The 20,036-nt window shown below is 38.0% G+C and overlaps 1 protein-coding gene across 1 annotated transcript in view; it reads right to left on the reverse strand.

The window, feature by feature from the left end:
* Nucleotides 1-335: 335 nt before the first annotated feature.
* The window catches only part of syngr3a (synaptogyrin 3a), a 31,142-nt gene continuing 11,441 nt past the window's right edge, over nt 336-20,036 (reverse strand). The window contains exons 2-4 of the mRNA XM_061982115.1: nt 10,868-11,102; nt 7,196-7,341; nt 336-1,494 (exon numbers count right to left, since the gene is read on the reverse strand). Coding sequence (XP_061838099.1) covers nt 1,300-1,494; nt 7,196-7,341; nt 10,868-11,102 — 576 coding nt within the window. The 3' untranslated portion in view covers nt 336-1,299. The remainder of the gene's footprint in view (nt 1,495-7,195; nt 7,342-10,867; nt 11,103-20,036) is intronic.

Consider the following 20,036-nt stretch of genomic DNA (forward strand, 5'->3'; position numbering starts at 1 on the left):
TAAATAAAAATACATTATTATTAAGGATTAATTTTTATTACGTATGAATCAACACATACTGATTCATACGTAATAAAAATACATAATGTATTATTTTATGTAAGTATTATTACAAATAATAAAAAAAATACATTATTAATGTATTTTTATCATGCATTAATCAACACATGTTAAATAAATAAATAAAAATACATAATGTATTATTTTATGTAAGTATTATTACAAGTAATGTTATATTAAATAAATACATTATTAGTGTTAAATACATAATACAAATACATTATAAATGATCATTTATTTTATATTATAGAATTATATAGCTTTTGTGTGGTGATTCATACATGACAAACATACATCATTAATATTTTATTTATTTTAATATTACTTATAACGGTAATAGTAGTATGAATATTAAATAAAAATACATTATTATTAAGGATTAATTTTTATTACGTATGAATCAACACATACTGATTCATATGTAATAAAAATACATAATGTATTATTTTATGTAAGTATTATTACAAATAATAAAAAAAAAATACATTATTAATGTATTTTTATCATGCATTAATGAACACATGTTAGGGAAAATATAAACTAAATACATAGAGACATAATAATGATACTAATAATAAATATAAAACTGAATATGTGACTTACATTTAACCAACACAATTCAACTAAAAGAACAAGATTTGTCTGGGAGAATATAAAAAAAGTAATGCGACATAAATACTGTATACATTTTGTTATTGATACATTTCCTCCAACATATTGATTGCATGGTTCTATGCCCATTTATTATGTTTCTGTCATTTGTTTTATGTTTATTTTTTTAACAACCTGCTGTTGCTTTCACTTTCTCTATCCACACCCAGCCAGTGTGGCTCCCCCGCAGTGCAGTACAAGCCCCCGCAGGACAAAGTGACTGCTCACAGAAACTATTGTTGCTAAATGAAGTCACTTGGAGTACTTGAGTTGCTACATGCGGAACCAATTAATGCGTGTGATCGCTGTTCGACTGCAAGGACAGAAGGAAAGTGAAAGTGAAAGTGAAAGTGTGGTATGTTGTTGGAATGCCGCCTCATCTCCTATGATTCCTCCTCCGTGTTTTCTCTTTTCTCTCCGACCTTTCCGCCGAGGAACGTCCTCCGCGTGAAAGCGAGTGTAGAAAAGTGCGGAAAGAGCTGGAATGTTGACGTCAACAACGAGAGGAGGAAAGCAAATATTTGCTAACATGGTTTTGAAAAGTGACGGGGGGGAGGGGGGGAGACCTTTCTCTAGTCTTGACCCCGGCTAATAAATGGGCACCTGGTACGTCGGTGCTGTGTTGTTCTCTGTAAACGGCGGGTTCTGGTAAGCTTCTGTGGACTCGCCGGTGCCCCCTGGTGGGTCGGAGGGACAAGGCTGGGCGTCTGCATGCTCTGAGGTGAACAGACTCATGTCGGTGCCCAGCAGGTATTTCTGCACCGCACGCACCGTGAGACCAGCCTGCAAGCACACGTACACACTTCATTGGGAATTGTTTTTATATAGCGCTTTTCTCTAGTGACTCCAAGCACTTTAAGCCAGCGTTTCTCAAAGTGTGGGGCGCGCCCCACTGGTGGGGAATAGAGACATGACAGGTGGAAATTACCGGTACTTATTTTTACTGTAGGCTTTAAATTTCTCGGTAGGAGCGAAAGTTTGACAGACATAGCAACAGTAACTAATGGGGGCGGGGCTAAGCGGAACAAACTTTCGCGCGGATGGGTAGCAGGCTAATGTGTGGATCACAATTACACAAATATATACATTTGTGACTCGCACCTCAAAGGTCGTCGAGCCAGAGCCAGCGCCTGCAGAGAAACAAAAATCTGACGGGCACACACTGTGTCATTCACCGGGAAGCACTCGCGTCAAGGCAGCTCAGCCCCGAACTCAATGAGGTTTTAACAGATGTTGTGAGCGCGGTAAATTTGATCAAAACACGACCACTGAAAGCGCGACTGTTCTCTGCACTGTGTGAGGAAATGGGAGCTGATCATACAGCTGTGCTGTTTCACAGTGAAGCAAGGTGGCTCTCCTGGGGCAAAGTGCTGTCACTTGCTCTGTCTTGCCAAATGCATAGCTCCTCCTTTTTTTTTTGCAAAGATTGCAAAGTGGCACTTTTATTGTATTTATTATTGAACTTGAAGCAAGTTATTTAATTTATTATTGAACTTGATGCAAGTTATAACACTTTTTTTTATTTGTTATTGAACTTGATGCAAGTTATAACACTTTTGTTTTATTTATTATTGAACTTGATGCAAGTTATAGCACTTTTTTTGATTTATTATTGAACTTGATGCAAGTTATAACACTTATGTTTTATTTATTATTGAACTTGATGCAAGTTATAACACTTTTTTTGATTTATTATTGAACATGATGCAAGTTATAACACTTTTGTTTTATTTATTATTGAACTTGATGCAAGTTATAACACTTTTTTTGATTTATTATTGAACTTGATGCAAGTTATTTGATTTATTAATGAACTTGATGCAAGTTATAACACTTTTATTTGATTTATTATTGAACTTGATGCAAGTTATAACACTTTTTTTTATTATTGAACTTGATGCAAGTTATAACACTTTTGTTTTATTTATTATTGAACTTGATGCAAGTTATTTGATTTATTATTGAACTTGATGCAAGTTATAACACTTATGTTTTATTTATTATTGAACTTGATGCAAGTTATAGCACTTTTTTTGATTTATTATTGAACTTGATGCAAGTTATAACACTTTTGTTTTATTTATTATTGAACTTGATGCAAGTTATTTGATTTATTAATGAACTTGATGCAAGTTATAACACTTTTATTTGATTTATTATTGAACTTGATGCAAGTTATAACACTTTTGTTTTATTTATTATTGAACTTGATGCAAGTTATAACACTTTTTTTGATTTATTATTGAACTTGATGCAAGTTATTTGATTTATTATTGAACTTGATGCAAGTTATAACAGTTTTTTTGATTTATTATTGAACTTGATGCAAGTTATAACAGTTTTTTTTATTTATTATTGAACTTGATGCAAGTTATAACACTTATTTGATTTATTATTGAACTTGATGCAAGTTATAACACTGTTTTTGATTTATTATTGAACGTGATGCAAGTTATAACACTTTTTTTGATTTATTATTGAACTTGATGCAAGTTATAACAGTTATTTTTATTTATTATTGAATGTGATGCAAGTTATAACACTTTTTTTGATTTATTATTGAACTTGATGCAAGTTATAACAGTTTTTTTTATTTATTATTGAACGTGATGCAAGTTATAACAGTTTTTTTGATTTATTATTGAACTTGATGCAAGTTATAACACTTTTGTTTTATTTATTATTGAACTTGATGCAAGTTATAACACTTTTTTTGATTTATTATTGAACTTGATGCAAGTTATTTGATTTATTATTGAACTTGATGCAAGTTATAACACTTTTTTTGATTTATTATTGAACGTGATGCAAGTTATAACACTTTTTGATTTATTATTGAACTTGATGCAAGTTATAACACTTATTTGATTTATTATTGAACTTGATGCAAGTTATAACACTTTTTTTGATTTATTATTGAACTTGATGCAAGTTATAACAGTTTTTTTTATTTATTATTGAACTTGATGCAAGTTATACCACAGCTGCACAGTTATTTTATTTATTATTGAACTTGTTGTTATTTTATGTTATTGAGTTTGAATGTATACAACTTGATGTTCAATACATTTGAAAATGTTAAAGCTTGGCATTAGCGTTCTGTTGGGGCGATGGGGGCAGGTGGGGCTTGAAAACTCCCCCTTTGTCCAAAGTGGGGGATGACAAAAAAAGTTTGAGAACCACTGCTTTAAGCCAATATGTAAGTTGCATTTAAAGCAGTGTGGGTGTCACTGGGAGCACGTGGGTCAAGTGTCTTGCCCAAGGACACAACGGCAGTGACTAGGATGGCGGAAGCGGGGATCGAACCTGGAACCCTCAAGTTGCTGGCACGGCCGCTCTACCAACCGAGCCATGCCGCCCATCTACATTTCTGCCTCAATGTTTGTGTATTAGTCTTGTCCCCATACCAATGTTGTGTATTAGTCTTGTCCCCATACCAATGTTGTGGTATTTTGTAACCTAAAAAGACTTTCTTGTCATTTTTAAAGCACATCATTTATTGCAAGAGTCGTGCTGAAGAAAGAATCCATTCTGAATCGAATCGTCACCCCGAGAATCAGAATTGTGAGTTTAAGATTGACATCAAGAGGATTTTTATACTTTTTCTAATCAAACTTCAATTGAAGTTGATCAATGTTTTGTCCTCAAACTAATTCAGAAGAAATACATTGGATTGACATGACCTTATTTACTGACTACTTCTAACAGTTTACTGACTACTTCTAACATTTTACTGACTACTTCTAACATTTTACTGACTACTTCTAACATTTTACTGACTACTTCTAACATTTTACTGACTACTTCAACCATTTTACTGACTACTTCTAACATTTTACTGACTACTTCTAACATTTTACTGACTACTTCTAACATTTTACTGACTACTTCTAACATTTTACTGACTACTTCTAACATTTTACTGACTACTTCTAACATTTTACTGACTACTTCTACCATTGGACTGACTACTTCTACCATTGGACTGACTACTTCTAACATTTTACTGACTACTTCTAACATTTTACTGACTACTTCTAACATTTTACTGACTACTTCTAACATTTTACTGACTACTTCTACCATTTTACTGACTACTTCTATCATTGGACTGACTACTTCTACCATTTTACTGACTACTTCTAACATTTTACTGACTACTTCTAACATTTTACTGACTACTTCAACCATTTTACTGACTACTTCTAACATTTTACTGACTACTTCTAACATTTTACTGACTACTTCTAACATTTTACTGACTACTTCTAACATTTTACTGACTACTTCTAACATTTTACTGACTACTTCTAACATTTTACTGACTACTTCTACCATTGGACTGACTACTTCTACCATTGGACTGACTACTTCTAACATTTTACTGACTACTTCTAACATTTTACTGACTACTTCTAACATTTTACTGACTACTTCTAACATTTTACTGACTACTTCTACCATTTTACTGACTACTTCTATCATTGGACTGACTACTTCTACCATTTTACTGACTACTTCTAACATTTTACTGACTACTTCTAACATTTTACTGACTACTTCTAACATTTTACTGACTACTTCTAACATTTTACTGACTACTTCTACCATTGGACTGACTACTTCTACCATTTTACTGACTACTTTTACTGACTACTTCTACCATTTTACTGACTACTTTTACTGACTACTTCTACCATTATACTGACTACTTTTACTGACTACTTCTACCATTTTACTGACTACTTCTACCATTGGACTGACTACTTCTACCATTTTACTGACTACTTTTACTGACTACTTCTACCATTTTACTGACTACTTCTACCACTGGACTGACTACTTCTACCATTTTACTGACTACTTCTACCATTTTACTGACTACTTCTACCATTTTCCTGACTACTTCTACCATTTTACTGACTACTTCTAACATTTTACTGACTACTTCTAACATTTTACTGACTACTTCTAACATTTTACTGACTACTTCTAACATTGGACTGACTACTTTTACTGACTACTTCTACCATTTTACTGACTACTTCTACCATTGGACTGACTACTTCTACCATTTTACTGACTACTTTTACTGACTACTTCTACCATTTTACTGACTACTTCTACCATTGGACTGACTACTTCTATCATTTTACTGACTACTTTTACTGACTACTTCTACCATTTTACTGACTACTTCTACCATTTTCCTGACTACTTCTACCATTTTACTGACTATTTCTAACATTTTACTGACTACTTCTAACATTTTACTGACTACTTCTACCACTGGACTGACTACTTTTACTGACTACTTTTACTGACTACTTCTAACATTGGACTGACTACTTCTACCATTTTACTGACTACTTTTACTGACTACTTCTACCATTGGACTGACTACTTCTACCATTTTACTGACTACTTCTACCATTGGAATGACTACTTTTACTGACTACTTCTACCATTTCACTTACTACTTCTACCATTTTACTGACTACTTCTACCACTGGACTGACTACCTTTCCTGACTACTTCTACCATTTTACTGACTACTTTTACTGACTACTTCTACCATTGGACTGACTACTTCTACCATTTTACTGACTACTTCTACCATTTTACTGACTACTTCTACCACTGGACTGACTACTTTTCCTGACTACTTCTACCATTTTACTGACTACTTCTACCATTGGAATGACTACTTTTACTGACTACTTCTACCATTTCACTGACTACTTCTACCACTGGACTGACTACTTTTCCTGACTACTTCTACCATTTTACTGACTACTTCTACCATTTCACTGACTACTTCTACCATTTTACTGACTACTTCTACCATTGGACTGACTACTTTTCCTGACTACTTCTACCATTTTACTGACTACTTTTACTGACTACTTCTACCATTGGACTGACTACTTCTACCATTTTACTGACTACTTCTACCACTGGACTGACTACTTTTCCTGACTACTTCTACCATTTTACTGACTACTTCTACAACTGGACAGACTACTTCTACCACTGGACTGACTACTTCTACCACTGGACTGACTACTTCTACCACTGGACTGACTACTTCTACCATTGGACTGACTACTTCTACCATTGGACTGACTACTTCTACCATTTTACTGACTACTTCTACCATTTTACTGACTACTTCTACCATTTTACTGACTACTTCTACCACTGGACTGACTACTTCTACCATTGGACTGACTACATCTACCATTGGACTGACTACTTCTACCATTGGACTGACTACTTCTACCATTGGACTGACTACTTCTAACATTTTACTGACTACTTCTACCATTGGACTGACTACTTCTACCATTGGACTGACTACTTCTACTATTGGACTGACTACATGTAGCATACTTCCAGAACCTCGCCATGTCTATTGAAGCCACACTAGCATGGCAGATGTAAGCAATGTTGTATTGAAGTTGGCAAGAGTTCATGTTCTTACCCAAGTGAGTACGGAGAAGAAGGAGAAGGCGATGGCGGCCCGAGCGGCGTCCGCCCCCTGGTTGAGTGGCAGCTCGTCGGCCGTTGTTTGGGACCACTGAGTGGCCAGGAAGCAGAAGCTTACAAAGTACAAGAAGGCCCAGAAACCTGTCAAAGAACAAAGAGAGAGCAGCTTTGTATCAACAGTCCAGACACGAGGGCTGAGCTTTTCTCATCAGCTGACTTCTCTGGAACTTTTTAATTCTCTTCATACATCTTGGAGTGTGACTTGAAGCAGTTAGAAGAACTATTATTGTACAAAAGCAGTGAAGTTGTGTAAATTGTCAATAAAAAGAGAATACAACAAATCCTTTTCAACTTATATTCAATTGAATAGACTGCAAAGACAAGATATTTCATGTTCACACTGACAAACTTTCTTCTTTTTTGCAAATATTAGCTCATTTGGAATTTGATGCCTGCAGCATGTTTCAAAAAAGCTGGCACAAGTGGCAAAAAAGAGTGATAAAGTTGAGGAATGCTCATCAAAAGACTTATTTGGAACATCCCACAGGTGAACAGGCTAATTGGGAACAGGTGGGTGCCATGATTGGGTATAAAAGCAGCTTCCATGAAATGCTCAGTCGTTCACAAACAAGGACGGGGGCGAGGGTCACCACTTTGTCAACAAATGCCTGAGCAAATTGTTGAAGAACAACATTTCTCAACAAGGAATTTAGGGATTTCACCATCTACGCTCTGTAATATCATCAAAAGGTTCAGAGAATCTGGAGAAATCACTGCACGTAAGCCATGATATTACACAGCTTGGATCCCTCAGGTTGTACTGCACCAAAAAGCCACATCAGTGTGTAAAGGATATCACCACATGGGCTCAGGAACACTTCAAAAAGACACTGTCACTAAATACAGTTGGTCGCTACATCTGTAAGTGCAAGTTAAAACTCTACTATGCAAAGCCAAAGCCATTTATCAACATACTTGCCAACCCTCCCGGATTTTCCGGGAGACTCCCGAAATTCAGCGCCTCTCCCGAAAACCTCCCGGGACAAATTTTCTCCCGAAATTCAGGCGGAGCTGGAGGCCACGCCCCCTCCAGCTCCATGCGGACCTGAGTGACGTGTTGACAGCCTGTTGTACATGCACATGTGACCCACCCATAATGTGTCACATTTTGTGTTGATCTATTTATTTTATTTTGTGGTTTGAATTCGTTTTTGGAGCTGTCATTCCACATTTATCAGTATTCACATTGGTCAGTAGGGGGCAGTAGGGCGTTTCTTCCCAATTGAATGCTATCACCTGCAGACCGGAAGTGTCTTGTCATTCTGATGAGCGCGACCAGTCTGTGAACAATTGAAACGTCCTGTGTGCTTTTTCCTCCTGTATAACAGGTTAGTTTTGGTGAATCAACTCACTGAATAATATCCATGTGATCTTTATAACTTTAAGTACACATTCTGATGGTGGAGCCTAACTCTAAAGTGTTTGTGAGTTGTAGTTTGTATTTGTGAATGAATCCAGTGCACAGCTGCAGTCATCAATACAAAAAGGCGACGTGAGTGCGCAATGTTTATGTAGGAACTTCTGATCCTAATTCAGACTCCCAAATTAGAGCTCCCGTTTTCTTATTGATATTATAATGTATATTTGTATAATGTGTGTGTTCTGAAATAGTGACAGAGAATAAAACAAGGATGGACAATTCAACCCTTAACTCAACAATGAGTAGAGGAGTGTTATGTGTAAATAAATGAACACTGAAATTCAAGTATTTCTTTTATTTATGTATATATATATATATATATATATATATATATATATATATATATATATATATAGCTAGAATTCACTGAAAGTCAAGTATTTATTTTATATATATATATATATATATATATATATATATATATATATATATATCTTAATCACGCCAACCACCCCACCCCGACCACGCCCCCCACCCCCACCCCCCACCTCCCGAAATCGGAGGTCTCAAGGTTGGCAAGTATGTTTATCAACAACACCCAGAAACGCTTCGCTGGGCCCGAGCTCATCTAAGATGGACTGATGCAAAGTGGAAAAGTGTTCTGTGGTCTGACGAGTCCACATTTCATATGGTTTTCTGGAAACTGTGGACCAAAGAGGAAAAGAACCATCTGGATTGTTCTAGACACAAAGTGTAAAAGGCAGCATGTGTGATGGTATGGGGGTGTATTAGTGGCCGAGACATGGGTAACTTACACATCTGTGAAGGCACCATTAATGCTGAAAGGTACATACAGCTTTTGGAGCAACATATGTTGTTATCATGGACGCCCCTGCTTATTTCAGCAAGACGATGCCAAGCCACGTGTTACAACAGTGTGGCTTCATAGTAAAAGAGTGCGGGTACTAGACTGGCCTGCCTGTAGTCCAGACATTGAAAATGTGTGAAGACTAAAATATGAGAAGGGAGACTGTTGAACAACTTAAGCTGTACATCAAGCAAGAATGGGAAAGAATTCCACTTCAAAAATGTGTCTCCTCAGTTTACTGAGTGTTGTTAAAAGGAAAGGCCATGTAACACACTGGTAAAAATGCCTTTTTTTGCAATGTGTTGCTGCCATTCACTTCTAAGTTGATGATTATTTAGTTTCTCAGTGTGAACATGAAATATCTTGTCTTTGCAGTCTATTCAATTGAATATAAGTTGAAAAGGATTTGTTGTATTTACACAAGGTGACAAGTGGGAGCAGGCCCGGCCCGTGGCATAGGCCGTAATAGGCAAATGCTAAGGGCGCCGTCCATCAGGGGGCGCCATGCACGCCAGTGCCACAAATGTTGGAGAAAAAAAAAAAAAAAAAAAAAAGTTGGTACTATTATTTCTAAATACAAAAAATAATCCCACGTTAATTAAAATGCAAAGTAAAGCCTACTTAATAGAAATGTTATTTGTTGCAACATTACGCCCCCCCCCCCCCTCCCCCCGCACGGGGAGTCATGATACGGGTCATTTCCCGTATCATGACTCTTTTTGGACGTCACCACATCAAAAAATCAACACAAGATGTCAAAACGGCCAAAACTGTCAGGTGCCCAGGGAAGAAAAAAGAGAAAAGAAGAGGAGGAGAAACGGGAAAAGACAGAGGTAGCAGGTAGGTAACGTTAGCCTACATGAAATTATTTGTCTGTTACAGAATGTGATAGTAACCTGGCTTTTTAGCATTAAGCTAATGTTACATGATTCGGCAATTGCTAATCAATAAATAGCTAATTGTGTTTTAACGTCGGGTTAATATTGTGGAGGGGGCTAAATTGTTATGGAAAATAATAATGTAACGTTAGGTAATTACAGTACTCCCACCTTACATTCCTCAGGGACATTTGTATTAGATCTTTTAAGCAGGTGTTTTTTGTTTACATTGTTATTGCCTTCTGGTTAGCTAATGTTTGCCCTGCAGGTAATAGTCACTTTTCCACCCCTTTATATATTAGGTATAGTTGTAAGTAAAAAAAAGGTCAAAGACAAAGCTATTCGGTTTCTTGTGAGTATATACACTTCACTGCCGATGTGGGGGGGCGCCACCTAAAATCTTGCCTAGGGCGCCAGATTGGTTAGGGCCGGGCCTGAGTGTGAGACTGCAAGTGTGAGCCAATGTCTTCTTGCATGAGTCCAACACGCGTGCGTCCTCACCCGAGAAGACCACCTCAAGCATGACGGCCTTCTTGCGGTCTTTGACGGAGCTGATGGAAGAGAACTTGTAGTCCAGAAGCAGGAAGAAGGAGCCGGCCAGCAGACCCACCAGACCCACAAACACGCCGTAGTTGCACGCGTCCGCGTTCTTGTTGAAGACGCAGTAGAGACGCTCGCTGCCCATGTTGACGTAGCCCTCGTTCACGATGGAGGCAAACACCACCAGGGAGAAGATCTGGGAAGAAGACAACGTTGTTTCAAGCACACACTTTTCATGCTTTAGACTGGACAGATCATTAGGTACATATTGTTATGAAGGTGTCTGTTACTACATTATATATATATTTCAGTGACATGCGGTCACTAGAGGCAGGTGAGGCGGGGCCTCACCTGCCATCATGGAAAGAAAAAAAATGTAAAAAGAAAAAAAAAAAATTAAATTGTTATATGTATCCAGTGATTATACTATAAAGTTATTTTCCATTTAACTTCACCAGTTTTAGATTATTTGTATTCAAAATCGCTGAATTTTCACATTTGCCGTTCAAATACTGAGAAGAGACGGTGCGGTGATCAGCAGCCAGTTGAGGCACGTCACTCAGTGCCTCAACATGGACGGACTCGGCTAACTGCTGGCCTGCTGTGCAGTGAGACTGTATTGCTATATGAATTATATTATACATTTCCATAGTTTAGTTAGCTGAGGTATATAATGTACAGTGTATTTTGTCAACAACTGTATGTGTGTAACGTATTTCTTGTGCTGAGCGATCATAAAACTGCTGCGAAGACGCACTGGCTGAGGCTCGCGTAACCACGCCTCCTGGTGCTGGTTAAGGCACCTTCGCCCAGTCCGCCGCAGACTGCACCCCCCGACGAGAGCGCCACACCAACCAAAGCCCACACCCAAACCCTCCACGTGCAAGACCGAATCCACCAAAAAAAGTCACTTAACAAGAAGCCAAAAAGTGCAAAAACAACAATGCTCGCGCCGGAGGAGCCGTGAACGACTGCAAGGACACTACATTAGGTACACCTGCAGACTGCAGCACGGATTTCATATTTCATTCATTCACAACTCCTCCAACACCAACACCACTGTTCCCGCACTTATAAGTAAAGGTAAGACCATAATAACGTTTTTTTTATTAAATGTGCTTTTTTGTGTGCTACAGTTTGTATGTGTAAAGTTAAAGTTAAGTTAAAGCAGGGGCGTCACTAGCTTTTAAGGACAGGGGGGGCTTTGCCCCCAGGAGATGCACAGGATGCGAGCAAATGTTACGCACGAGCACAAAACTTCACAAACGGCTAACAAAGACTTAGAAATTATTCATTGTTATTATTATTATTTTAAAAAAAATGCACGGGACGAAATGAAATGCTCCCCGGGACGATGGCTTTTAACCATATATTTTCTTTTTATGTATTTATTCACTTTACATTTTATATTAAATGTCTTGGTTTTTCCTCCCTCTGAAAATCCTATTAAATGTTTAACAAGCCATCCTATAATAATAAAACAGCTATTAATGTAGCAATACAATAAAACAAATATATTTAATGATGTTTTTTTCATTATTTTAACAATAGGCTTATGTATATTACTTTATATAGATTCTACAAGAAACACAAAACTTAAAAAATAAATGATTTACAATTGCACACACAAGGTTTTGCGCAGCTTCACTCATTGTAAAGGAAGATAATGTGCTTCGTACACCTGCAGGACCGCAAGCAAGGTCGCAGAGAAAATGCGGGCTGGACTTTGAGTGATGTGGGCATTTTCCATATGAACAAGTGGAATGGATTGGATACCGACGCACGAAAGGGGCTCTCTACCTTACGCTACGAAGTGAGGGGAAACTGAGTGAATAATAACAGGTTATATGATTATTTATTTAAACTCATATTTGGGCCACTTTATAATGAATATGTCGGCATTTATTTGTAAAAAAAACCCAAAAAACACCAAATTATTATAATATTATAATAGGCCTAACAACGCCAATGAGTTAAAGTAGCAATGATTGTCACACACACACTAGGTGTAATGAAATTTGTCCTCTGCATTTGACCCATCCCCTTGATCACCCCCTGGGAGGTGAGGGGAGCAGTGGGCAGCAGCGGCGCCGCGCCCGGGAATAATTGTTGGTGATTTAACCCCCAATTCCAAGCCTTGATGCTGAGTGCCAAGCAGGGAAGAATGCTGGTATGAGCTTTTAAACATAACCCGTTAACTGCTGCCAATCAAATGGTGAATAAGATACTCTTTAGGGTTCATATGTTTGTAAATCTGACTGTGATGAAGTCAGTGCCTCACCAGTCATCAACCTCACCGCACGTCACTGATATACTTGCAGTGTGTATATTGTACATATTACATATTGTTATGAAGGTGTCTGTTACTACATTATATATATATACTTGCAGTGTGTACATTGTACATAGACTTGTAAAGAACATCATGTCATGGCTGTCTTGAGTTTCCAATCATTTCTACAACTCTTATTTTTTGTGTGATGTAGTGATTGGAGCACGTAATTGTTGCTCACAAAAAACATTCATGAAGTTTGCTTCTTTTATGAATTTATTATGAAAATGTGAGGGTGAAAAGTATACATACAGCAATGTTAATATTTGCTTACATGTCCCTTGGCAAGTTGACCTGCAATAAGGCGCTTTTGGTAGCCATCCACAAGCTTCTGCTTGACCACTTGACCACTAAATTTGTGCAATTCATCTAAATGTGTTGGTTTTCTGACATGGACTTGTTTCTTCAGCATTGTCCACACCTTTAAGTCAGGACTGTTATGGGTTGGAGGAGGGAGTTGTGACGGCACAGTTCCACAAGGGGGCAATATTGCTCTATGTATTTATTATATATTGTGGAGTGTTTACGCCAGTCGTCCGGCCTCTTTGACTGAACAGTCAGTAACTTTCACAATAAAAGTCGTTGGGGAAACGTAAAATAGATTTCAAGTGTAGAGTTTTTAAACATCAGTGGACATATGACTTTTTTTTCTTCAGCATTGTCCACACCTTTAAGTCAGGACTTTGGGAAGGCCATTCTAAAACCTTCATTCTAGCCTGATTTAGCCATTCCTTGACCACTTTTGAGGTGTGTTTGGGGTCATTGTCCTGTTGGAACACCCAACTGTGCCCAAGACCCAACCTCCGGGCTGATGATTTTAGCTTGTCCTGAACAATTCGGAACCAATCCTCCTTTTTCATTGTCCCATTTAAAGCAGCAGTTCCATTGGCAGCAAAACAGGCCCAGAGCATAATACTACCACCACCATGCTTGACGGTAGGTATGGTGTTCCTGGGATTAAAGGTCTCATCTATTCTCCTCCAAACATATTGCTGGGTATTGTGGCCAAACAGCTCCATTTTTGTTTCATCTGACATCACATGGACAAAGATAAGACCTTCTGGAGGAAATTTAGCTGTTCGGTACTTTTCAAACAGAGTATACTACCATTTTTTATTCATTAGTACCACAATACTAATACTACTGGTGCTGTCTAGAGCTCGGCAGAGTAACCGTGTAATACTCTTCCATATCAGTAGGTGGCAGCCGGTAGCTAATTGCTTTATAGATGTGGGAAACAGCGGGAGGCAGGGTGCAGGTAAAAAGGTGTCTAATGCTTAAACCAAAAATAAACAAAAGGTGAGTGCCCCTAAGAAAAGGCATTGAAGCTCAGGGAAGGCTATGCAGAATGAAACTAAAACTGAACTGGCTACAAAGTAAACAAAAACGGAATGCTGGACGACCGCAAAGACTTACTGTGGAGCAAAGACGGCGTTTACAAAGTACATCCCAACATGACATGACAATCAACAATGTCCCCCACAAAGAAGGATAAAAACAAGTGAAATATTCTTGATTGCTAAAACAAAGTAGATGCGGGAAATATCGCTCAAAGGAAGACATGAAACTGCTACAGGAAAATACCAAAAAAAGAGAAAAAGCCACCAAAATAGGTGCGCAAGACAAGAAGTAAAACAGTACACTGTCATGTCTGTGTAATCATGTTTTGTTTTAAGTCATGTTTTGTTTAGTTATAGGACTCTTTAGTTTCTGTCTTTTCACTCCCTTGTCTTGTTTCCATGATTACCCCATTAGTTTCACCTGTTCCACGTTTGGACTCATTGTGCACTCTTGTTTGTCACCATAGCAACCATTAGTTTTCACCTGTCACGTCACGCACCTGTTTCACGTTTTGAGTCACGCACCTGTTTTCGTTAATCATGTCCGTAGTATTTAAGTTCATTCTTTTCAGTTTGTCGTGCTGACGACCTCACCACATTTATGCTCTGTCTATTCTTTCCATGTCCATTCCTCAAGCAACTATTTTTGTCCAAGCCAAGTAAGTTTTTGTTCCATGTTTATAGTCTTTTTGGTTTCATAGTTTGTTCTCCGCCATTGTGCGGTGTTTTTCGTTTGTACTTTTTTGCTATAGTCTTTTGGTTTCATAGTTTATTCTCCGCCACTGTGCGCGCTTTTCGTTTGCACTTTTTTTTGATATAATAAATAAATCATGTACCTTCATTCCCGTCTCGCCCGTGCCAACTTTCCGTTGCATCCCGGAAAAGCACACACCCAGGACCAAGTCATGACATACACACAGGAAAACAGCAAAAAAGTCTAAATAAGTCAGGGTGTGATGTGACAGGTGGTGACAGTACACCTACTTTGAGACAAGAGCTATAGTGATGCATGCTTGGTTATGCTTTAAAGTTATATCCAACAACTTTTTACTGTCAACTGAGTTTAGTTTTTTAATGATTTCTGCTGGTAGTGTGCCTCCGTGTTTTTTCCAACGCAAAAAATGCGCCTTGGCTCAAAAAAGATTGAAAAACACTGCTGTAGAGCATATACAGGTAAAAGCCAGTAAATTAGAATATTTTGAAAAACTTGATTTATTTCAGTAATTGCATTCAAAAGGTGTAACTTGTACATTATACCATGCAAATTTTGCATTTCCTTTGGAAATCGAGGTCCCAGAGTCTGGAGGAAGACAGGAGAGGCACAGGATCCACGTTGCCTGAAGTCTAGTGTAAAGTTTCCACCATCAGTGATGGTTTGGGGTGCCATGTCATCTGCTGGTGTCGGTCCACTCTGTTTCCTGAGATCCAGGGTCAACGCAGCCGTCTACCAGCAAGTTTTAGAGCACTTCATGCTTCCTGCTGCTGACCTGCTCTATGGAGATGGAGATTTCAAGTTCCAACAGGACTTGGCGCCTGCACACAGCGCAAAATCTACCCGTGCCTGGTTTACAGACCATGGTATTTCTGTTCTAAATTGGCCCGCCAACTCCCCTGACCTTAGCCCCATAGAAAATCTGTGGGGTATTGTGAAAAGGAAGATGCAGAATGCCAGACCCAAAAACGCAGAAGAGTTGAAGGCCACTATCAGAGCAACCTGGGCTCTCATAACACCTGAGCAGTGCCAGAAACTCATCGACTCCATGCCACGCCGCATTAACGCAGTAATTGAGGCAAAAGGAGCTCCAACCAAGTATTGAGTATTGTACATGCTCATATTTTTCATTTTCATACTTTTCAGTTGGCCAACATTTCTAAAAATCCCTTTTTTGTATTAGCCTTAAGTAATATTCTAATTTTGTGACACACGGAATTTTGGATTTTCATTTGTTGCCACTTCAAATCATCAAAATTAAATGAAATAAACATTTGAATGCATCAGTCTGTGTGCAATGAATAAATATAATGTACAAGTTACACCTTTTGAATGCAATTACTGAAATAAATCAAGTTTTTCAAAATATTCTAATTTACTGGCTTTTACCTGTAGAATACATATGATCTAGAACACATGGATGGCTTTTAAATGTAGATTAAAATTATTATAGCTTCCCATTAAATATTGATACCTGAAAAACATGTTCTAAATAGATTCTTGAAAACTTTGAATCAGTTTAGACTCGTAAAAAAAAAAAATATTTGTAATTTGGATGTGAATCGATTTTAAATAAAATGCGGATCGCAAAGTTGCAAAGTCCTGGAGGTTCTGATAAATCAGACAAATGGCAGCTCTGCTAGTCAACGTCTCCACAACCTCATTTCTGCCAAACTATGACCACTGAACACTTTCATGCTTCACTTCCCTTACACTATCACACAGCCCTCAGGCAATGTACGTGTGTGTGTGTGTTTGTGTGTGTTCTTGAATGTCTAGCCTTCTTGAGACATGAAGAAGGAAAAGTATCTTCCATATGAGGAGGTGTGAAGAAGTGATGACATAAATCAATAACATTGCATCTAATAGCATACTTGCCAACCTTCCCGGATTTTCCGGGAGACTCCCGAAATTCAGCGCCTCTCCCGAAAACCTCCCGGGACAAATTATCTCCCGAAAATCTCCCGAAATTCAGGCGGACCTGAATCCGCTTTCCCACAATATAAACAGCGTGCCTGCCCAATGACGTTATAACTGTAGAATGATGGAGGGCGAGTTCTTGGTTTCTTACGTGGGTTTATTGTTAGGCAGTTTCATTAACGTCCTCCCAGCGCGGCAACAACACACAACAACAGCAGTCACGTTTTGGTCTACCGTAAAGCAGTTTGTCTGCCGTAAACAGCAATGTTGTGACACTCTTAAACAGGACAATACTGCCATCTAGTGCATTTGATGAAAGCACTTTTGTGCGTGCCACACAGCAATGCATCATCAGAGAGGGTGTTCAGCATGGTTAGAAAAATAGTGACAGAGAATAGAACAAGGATGGACAATTCAACCCTTAACTTAAGAAGTATATGTGTAAATAAATGAACACTGAAATTCAAGTATTTATTTTATATGTATATATATATATATATATATATATATATATACAATAAAATAAATATATATTTTTAGCTAGAATTAACTGAAAGTCAAGTATTTCTTATATATATATATATATATATATATATATATATATATATATATATATATATATATAAATGTATATATATATATATATATATATATATATATATATATATATATATATATATATATATATAAATGAGAGTTTCCTACTCTCCCAGCTCGCTAGCCTCAATCTGAACCTTGGTATTTACCGTGATGACGGACTGGCAGTGTGTCGCGCCTCGCCAAGGAGCAGCGAGAATACCAAGAAGCGCATATGCCAAATTTTCAAAGAGAACGGCCTACGGATCACGATTGAAGCCAACAAGCAAACCGTCAACTTCCTTGACGTCACTTTCAACCTGAGAAATAACAGCTACCAACCATTCACGAAACCCAACACAACACTCCAATACGTGCACCATGACAGCAACCACCCACCCACCACCACGAAAAGAATACCTACCGGAATCAATAAAAGGCTATCGATGCTGTCATCTAGCAAAGCTGAATTTGACCAAGCAACCCCCCCGTACCAAAAAGCCCTTGATGAAAGCGGATACAATTTCACCCTCACCTATGAACCCACGCCAGGAAACCAGCCAAAAAAGAACAGAAAACGAAACGACATCATCTGGTACAACCCCCCATACAGCAAAAACGTCTCAACGAACATTGGACACAAATTCCTCAATCTGATTGGCAAACACTTTCCCAAAGACAACACCCTAAGAAAAGTATTCAACAAGAACAACATTAAATTGAGCTACAGCTGCATGAACAATATACGACAAATCATCTCAAACCACAACAAAACAATTGCAAATGAGCCGTCGACCCCCACACAGAGCGACTCCAAAACCAACAAAGGATGTAACTGTCGAAAGAAACCTGATTGCCCTCTCAACGGGGGGTGCTTACAAACATCAGTTGTCTACAAATCTAAGGTAATACGCAAGGACATTAACACATCCGACACATATGTAGGATTAACCGAGGGAGAATTCAAAACCAGATGGAACAATCACAAGGCTTCTTTCAGGAACAAAAACCTGCGAAATACCACAGAACTCAGCAAACACATTTGGGACCTCAAAGACAATAATGTTGAATATTCAATAACATGGCAAATTCTTGCATCCAGCACACCTTACAATAGTGGTAATAAAAGATGCAACCTATGCTTGAAAGAGAAACTGTTTATTATTTACCGTCCAGACCTGTCATCCCTCAACAAGCGCAGCGAAATTGTAACAACATGCCGCCATAGACGGAAACACCTCCTAGGTAACACATGAGCCAATCACCACGCCCCTACACCAGCCTGTACCCACCCACTCTGTGCCCTATATAAACCATGGTATGCGAATGCTCCCATTAAAATCTCCTGATGATTGAGGGTACCCCCCCTCATGAAACAGGCCTGTAGAGATGAAATAGTCTTGTGATTTTTTCCCCACACATACATATATTATATATATATATATGAATGTGTGGGAAAAAAATCACAAGACTACTTCATCTCTACAGGCCTGTTTCATGAGGGGTTCCCTCAATCATCAGGAGATGTAAGAGAAAATCTCCTGATGATTGAGGGAACCCCTCATGAAACAGGCCTGTAGAGATGAAATAGTCTTGTGATTTTTTTCCCCACACATACATATATTGCGCTCTACTACGGTATCGAGCACTATTTTTTGGATAACCTTATTAAGACATATATATATATATATATATATATATATATATATATATATATATATATATATATATATATATATATATATATATATATATATATATATACACACTTCACCCTTGCTCCTGATGGGTGCTGGTTAGCGCCTTGCATGGCAGCTCCTGCCATCAGTGTGTGAATGTGTGTGTGAATGGGTGAATGTGGAAATAGTGTCAAAGCACTTTGAGTACCTTGAAGGTAGAAAAGCGCTATACAAGTATACAAGTATAACCCATTTATCATTTATATATATGAAATACTTGACTTGGTGAATTCTAGCTGTAAATATACTCCTCCTCTCTTAGCCACGCCCCCAACCACGCCCCCCAACCACCTCCCGAAATCGGAGGTCTCAAGGTTGGCAAGTATGTAATAGACAATGTCTCATTTGCACCCCTGCTGGTCAAAATGAGGGTGGTCCCAAAAAGGAGGGATTTTTCCACATTGACTGTGTGTCGCTTTTAAAAAGTGCTCCCCCTCTGGTCAACATATGAAATAACAAGTGTGTGTAAGAAATTGAAATGCGACCCCTTTGGCCAAAATTAATTTAAAAA

This window comes from Nerophis lumbriciformis, linkage group LG24 (assembly GCF_033978685.3).
Source record: "Nerophis lumbriciformis linkage group LG24, RoL_Nlum_v2.1, whole genome shotgun sequence".
Classification (NCBI taxonomy): Eukaryota; Metazoa; Chordata; class Actinopteri; order Syngnathiformes; family Syngnathidae; genus Nerophis; species Nerophis lumbriciformis.